General features: G+C 49.5%; 2 protein-coding genes across 2 annotated transcripts in view; both read left to right on the top strand.

The window, feature by feature from the left end:
- The first annotated feature begins 215 nt into the window (after positions 1-215).
- LOC107308088 lies at positions 216-2,246 on the top strand. The gene is made up of 2 exons (XM_015851683.2): positions 216-565; positions 674-2,246. Exon 2 carries the CDS (start codon positions 783-785, stop codon positions 2,244-2,246), a length of 1,464 nt encoding a protein of 487 aa, XP_015707169.1. The 5' UTR covers positions 216-565; positions 674-782.
- Positions 2,247-6,802: 4,556 nt separating this feature from the next.
- LOC116653006 (syncytin-A-like) overlaps positions 6,803-6,855 on the top strand; it is a 3,401-nt gene continuing 3,348 nt past the window's right edge. The window contains exon 1 of the mRNA XM_032442990.1: positions 6,803-6,812. Within this exon, the coding sequence (XP_032298881.1) occupies positions 6,803-6,812 (10 nt within the window). The remainder of the gene's footprint in view (positions 6,813-6,855) is intronic.

Genomic DNA, 6,855 nt, shown 5'->3' with positions numbered 1-6,855 from the left:
CGCAGACTAGACTGACGTTTTTCGAGTTCTGGCGTTCAGGGCAGTGTGTGGGAGCCTTCAGCCGTTCGCCCAGATTCACAGTAGGCCTCGGTTACGGGACTCATTCTCTCTCCTATTTTGCTTGATTCGTTAGCTCAATTTTCAATTTTCAATTATATTGTATTATATTGTGTTATCCGGTATTTCGATATAGCATTTAGTAAATAAGTGTGCCTCCTTAGATCGTTGCCGCTGTTTTCTTTTCCTAATTTGTTGTATTAGGCGAAATACGGGGATGTTATCGGGCTGTGACGTGACAGGCCCTTCCCCATATTCTGGAAGAATCTTGCTACGTGTAATACAGTAGGCGTAGACGAAGTGGACAAAGGTTATATAAGGTCGTGTGTGCTTCAATAAATCGCCATTTTACCACGCTACCACCTTGGTGTCACTTGGTAATTGGTCTAACTACTGCTTCAGTTGGAGGCGAGAGATCGTAAAGCCATTAACGATCATAAAGCCTTCAAATGGTGACCGCCGACGTGATTCGTCACGATTAGGCGTGATTAGGGACTTTTGGAGCAAGGTAGTTGTCTGCTAAACGGCAGCAGGATCCCACTGCGGTAGCGAATCCTCTCGTCGCGGAGTAGTGGAAGCCCAGGGTCGAAGAGGAGTGGCCATCACTCTTCGACAGGTGGGAGAGCGAGCTCGGAATCCCGGAATCTCGGAATCTCGGGGACCCCCAGGAACCTTCGGGGAAGCGCCAGGGAGCGGCCAGGAGAACTACGTTCGGCCGGGGCGACATGGAAGCCGTTATCAAGGTAATTCTTCACGCTTGCAAACTTCACTGTGGGAAACAGGCTCCTTCCAAAAAGGAGGTAACAGCAGTTCTTTCGCTGCTGGAAAAGGAAGGGCTTTTAACAAACCCGTCTGATTTATACAATCCTGGCAGATGGGATGGAATTACGGCCGCACTATCTCAAAGGTCGCTGGCCACTCGAAAAGTATCAGAATTCAAAGTATGGGGACTTATCTTGGAGGCGCTGAAAGCAGCACGGGAGGAGAAGCTAGCAAACCAACGTGCTAGAGACATTCTGGGTTTGGAGACGGGGGGAGGCCGGGGGGGGAGTCTTGACTCTCTTACAGATTCAGTGCAAGGCAAGATGGCGCCGGCTCCCCCGAACACACCTGTTCCTTCGCCTAAGACGGACATTCCAGAAGGCAGCCCTGAACAGGAGGACACCCCGCCTCCGCCCCCCTATCCTAACTCCTCGTATCCTTCATTGGACGCCTACAGGGATGAAGGGGGAGGGAAGCCCCTCGAGGAATGCGATGTTGCTACTGTACCTGATAAGAACAAGGACAAGGGAGAGAGAAAGGGGGGAGGCATGGTGGTGCCACCAGAGCTGAAAGGAGGAGGTGTGGTCCCACCAGAGCTGAAAGGGGGAGGTGTGGTGTCACCAAGGAAAAGTGTAAGGAGGGGTGGTACTTCTTCGTTGTCGGGTCCCGCCTGTTGCTGTGCGTATGCCCAGAAAGGGGGGGATCGTGCCAACCCATGTGATAGTGAAGGTGAATGTGGGTGTGATGATTTCATGTGGCCCGCCCAAGGGGCTGGCCAAGCCGCCCAAGGTGCCGCCCAAGGTGCCACCCAAGGGGGATGTGGTCCTGCGTGGGCCGCCCAGGGGGCCGCCCAAGGGGGATGTGGCCCCACGGCACCCGTACCGTGGAGCCCACCCACTTTCACTGATTGGGCCCAGACAAGGGAGGACCTCCAGACAGCCGACCCGGAAACAACAGCTTTTGCCCTCCCGATAATAGTGAAACAGGATGGTCCGGCTTGGACCCCTCTGGATTCCAAGGCGATTACTCGCCTTGCAGAGTTAGTTAAGAACAAGGGCTTGCGTTCTCCGGTAACTATGTCAGCAATTGAGGCTCTCATGGCCTCGAGTCTCCTGCCGTACGATGTGGTCAGTCTCATGAGGGTGATTCTTGAGCCCGTGCAGTACACGCTGTGGTATGATGAATGGAATAGATTGCTTCAGGCTGTTGTCGCTGAGGCAGCTCGTAATAACAATCATCCGGCTAATGCGCATACAGGTCAGGGCCGTGGAGCTAGGGTTGAAAGAACTACTCTCTTGCGCCTTCAGGGACTAGCAGATGGTATTGGTGGGATCCCCGAGGGTCAAGCAAAGAGGGGACTGAGAGCGGCGGGAGTTGCTGCGCGCTTACAAAGGCAGCCCCTTCAGGCGCTGCGAGACAGTGGCTAAAAGTTGCGGAGCCTGTTGCTCCCGTGTCGAACATCAAAACAGGAAGCCTTTCTGAGTCATTTATCCTGAATTTTGCAAATCGCTTGATTCGTGCCATTGAAGGGTCTGACCTCCCGAAGGGAGTCCAGCCTTTGGTTGTGATAGACTGTCTCAAGCAAAAGTCGCTCCCGGACGTTCAGCAGATAATTAGGGCAGCTCCTGGAATATTGGAACACCCTTCAGGGGAGATTATCAATATGTTGCTGATCATCCAGAAAATACTCCCTCCATAACGGGATGGTTGCCTGGCAACTGCCGTGCAGGGAATGGCCTGCTTTCGGTTGCAAAGGATGGCTGCTTCAGTCAGCTTGCGATTAAGATCTCAGTGATTGGTGCAGCTCGCACCGGGGATGAGAAGGAAAAGCGTCCGTGTTCAAGTGTGGGCAGCATGGTCATTTTAAAGCACAATGCCCCAAGAAAGCTGGGCAGAGCAAGCCGCAAGGAAAACGTTGTCAGTTGTGCAATGGGGTTGGACATGTTGCGCGTCACTGTCGAAAATTTGAGGTTTTGCCGCAGGGAAACTGGAACGGGAGGGTGCCAGCGGCCCAGGGCCCCTTCCCGCTTCATTAAAATGGGCCAAGCGTGTTGACCACACGGTGGCGCTGACCATGGATCTAGGTGATAGGCCATTGGTGAGGGTCATGATGACGTTGGACCCTGGAGTGCCTACACTAGGTCCTAGGACGGTGTACCTTACAGCTTTGTTGGACTCTGGTGCAGATGTTACTGTTATTGCAGAGCGCGATTGGCCATTCCAGTGGCCAAAGGTTGCAACATCAAAGGTCCTGATAGGGGTGGGGGGTGAAATGACCACCTCTGTGTCGGATGCGGAAGTGGGAATTTCAATCATCAATCGAGATGGCTCAATAGAAAAAACTGTTTTCATCACCCCCAATATAGCTCCGATCAGGGGATCTCTGCTAGGCAGAGATCTTCTATGACTTCTCATTAGTGAGGGTTGGTATAACATGCGCCGTGCTGTTCAAAATCATTAATATATAGCTTTCTCTTATTAGCCACTTGTTTTCAACATTTCTAAGTGTCTCGCTGTCGAGAGTCTATGCTAGAATTTTACCAGCCTGCTGACAAATTTGATACTGAACAGGAAAATCAGATTCTCTCACTAGTTTGAATAGCATTTAGGATAATCCTGAGTTGGAACCGCAATATACACAGTGCGCGACCAGAACATAATAAACTAGCTTTTTATGATGCAGAAGCGCTCATCATCTCACATGTCTATAGAGTTCTCCCACAAGAGATGAACGTGTGCCATCTCTGGTGCGGCTGATGCATAAGGCTAATTATAAGAGATTACATCAGTGATATATGTCTAGATTTTTAATAACACGTCTACCATCATGTCTCATCTATTGTGATATCCAGATAGAGGTCAACTCTAGATAGAGTCGTGCTATATCGTGACGCGCCTCATTACCATGACTGTCTCAAGGTACTTGTACAATACTCGAATGCTCGAGCTCCTTCACAATGGTCCTATGCGCGCGCATAATCTGAGTTCTCACTGTATTTCGTGCTAGATTAGTGTGACTCGCTTTGGTTGTCTGTCGACAGTCACCAACTGAAATTAGTCTCCTGCGACCTATCCTACCTTGCTCCTCTCATACGATTGGTTGGTACTTCTGCGACAAATATCCCATCTGTGTGTATATCTGAAACCAGGGAGGGTATAGTGGTGGAGACTCCTACATTTAGACGATTCTGCACTACATCGAATTAACACAGGAGTCTGTGTGTTCACAAATTTAGTGCGATGCAAGCCAGAGCTGCCATGATTCAGTAATTCTGGACAATTACTTTCACACAATCAATTGTTGTGATACTCAAAAAATAAAACCAAACCACAACCCTTGTGAAGTCCAGCAAATGAGAGAAAGACGAGCTGTACTGCAGTCATTCTCAGGCCCAAAGATTTGTCTAATTTGGCTAATCATCCATACTAAGGAAATCAGTGGACAGAGTTCTTCTCGTGCTTGCCACACAAGAAGGTCTTGATTATAAGGTCTGTGTTGTTCTCACACAAGCAATGGACTTTTTCCTCTGTGGAACTCTCAAAAAATCATTAGAGAATTCTTTGAGTTGGTAAGGACATGGCTCAAAAGGTGTTACTATTTGAGTACCAATGGAGCATCAAGGCTCCTGGCCAGGATGCCAAATCGCTGCCAACAATGGTGACGAATGTGACGCAGCATATGATCTATGGCTGCTTGTGCACCTGATGGCTTATGCCTCTCGATGAAGACCCCTGTCCGTTTTGACCTTTGAGAGACCAGGGGCACTATGACTCGTGTTCCTGTCTTCAAAGAAATGGGCGCTCTGCAGGCATTCCTTATAGCTAGTGAAGATTATCTGTGATACGTCTCAAGAAAAAGCCAGTGATTTAACTTGAGTGACGATTGTAAGTAGTTCCTTGTGGGCTATAAATTTGGATCTTCCACAGTAATCCAGAGGGGCTGGAGATTAAGCCTCAAATTACAAACTTATGGGATGTGCAGAAGTTGGTGGGGGCACTGCAATGGGTGAGGAATGCCATTGGCATCCCTCCGCGCCTCATGAAACCTTTCTATGATCAACTGAAGGGATCAGTCCCACAAGAGGAGAGGCATTGGAATCCAGAGATGGAGTCAGCCTGGCAGGAGATACTGTCAGCCTGCTCCACCAATGCCCTTGCCAGGTGGGAACCTGATCGCCCGTTGGAGGCTGCGGTCACTAGGTGCCAGCATGGTTCAGCTGCAGTGATTGGGCATGCTTTGAACTCTCGGCCACGCCCACTGTCATGGTTATTTTCTGCTCAGCCGGTGAGAGCATTTACCACATGGCTAGAACAGCTGTCATATTTGCTGCGAAAGGCTCGCCTCACTGCGATCAGAGCTTTCGGGAAGAACACTTGGAAGTCATCTATTTTTACCAGGAGCTTTTCGAAATGTTGGCAACCTCTCGCAGATGAGGTGTNAAGGGCCCGTGCTTTAAGTGTGGACAGCTTGGTCACCTTAAAGCCCAATGCCCTAAGAGGATTAATCAGAAGGAATCACAGGGACTGGACAAGAAGTGTCAGTGGCGTGGTGAGGCTGGACATGCCATGCGTCAGTGCCGAAAACTTAAAATCACAATGCAGGGAAACGGGAACGGGAGGGCGCCGATGGCCTGGGGCTCCTTCCCACTTCCTTAAACTGGGCTATGAGCACAGCTCCCACTGTGGCATTAGCTATGGACCTAGGCAAGCGCCCATTGATTAAGGTCATGATGACATTTGATCCTGAGACGCCAGTTTCGGGACCTAGAACGGTGTTTTTTATGGCTTTGTTGGACTCTGGTGCAGATGTTACTGTTATTGCGACCGACGATTGGCCACAGGAGTGGCCGAAGACCTTTACATGGAGAGTTCTCACGGGGGTGGGGGGTGAGGTGTCCACCTGTATGGCTGATGCAGGGGTAGAGCTCTCGCTTATAGGGAGGAATGGCTCCATCAAGAAGACTGTCTTTACAACCCCCACTATAGCCCCAATTAGTGGTTCCATTCTGAGTAGAGATGTTCTCCTTCAGTTGGGGTTGCAGTTGACAAATTTATAGAAAGGGCCACTGTCCACCACTTGGCGCTGCAGCATGCGATTCCGCTGCGTTGGAAACGGGATACATCTCCCGTTTGGGTGGATCAGTGGCCCCTTCCTGCTGATAAATTAACAGCGCTTATACAGCTTGTCTTGCGAGAACTTAAGGCAGGCCATGTAGAACCATCTCTCAGTAATTGGAATACACCTGTTTTTGTGATCAGAAAGTCCTCTGGATCGTTTCGGCTGCTCCACGATCTCCGAGCAGTCAATTCACAGATCATCCCCTTTGGTCCTGTCCAGCAAGGGGGACCTTTACTATCGGCTATTCCAGAGGGGTGGCCTTTGATGGTCACTGACCTCAAAGATTGCTTCTTTTCCATCCTGTTGGCTGAACATGATAGGGAAGCCTTTGCATTCACAGTTCCGGTTGTAAATAATCGAGAGCCAGCTCAGAGGTACCAGTGGAAGGTTCTTCCGCAAGGTATGGTCTGTTCACCTACGATTTGTCAGATCGTAGTGGGAAAAATTGTAGAGCCAGTGAGGCAATCATTGCCGGACTGCCAAATTGCTCACTATATGGATGATTTGCTGCTTGCTGCACCATGTGACTCTTGGTTGCAGACTTTGGAGGATCAAGTGGTCTGCGCACTTACAACTGTCGGGTTTGTTATCTCCCAAGAAAAAATCCAGAGAGAACCAGGGATTGAATTCCTGGGCTATAAATTTGGATCTTCCACAGTAATCCCGGAGGGGCTGGAGATTAAGCCTCAAATTACAAACTTATGGGATATGAGTCAACTCAGAGAAGCATTTAATACAATTAATCTGCTTAAAGACAAAGAGTTGGGAGTCAGTGGGACATTCAGAGCAGATCCCAACTGCATAAATACAGCATTCAGAGTCACCTAATGACCTTAATTATTCTGTGATTAATTAAAAAAGGTGATGGGCTGGAGTTTGGGCTCAAAGGTCTCAGTGCTCCTTCCCCACCTTAATTG

Source organism: Coturnix japonica, chromosome 1 (genome assembly GCF_001577835.2).
Source record: "Coturnix japonica isolate 7356 chromosome 1, Coturnix japonica 2.1, whole genome shotgun sequence".
Classification (NCBI taxonomy): Eukaryota; Metazoa; Chordata; class Aves; order Galliformes; family Phasianidae; genus Coturnix; species Coturnix japonica.
Note: the sequence above shows the minus strand (reverse complement) of the source record. Positions and strands in the feature narration are given on the sequence as shown.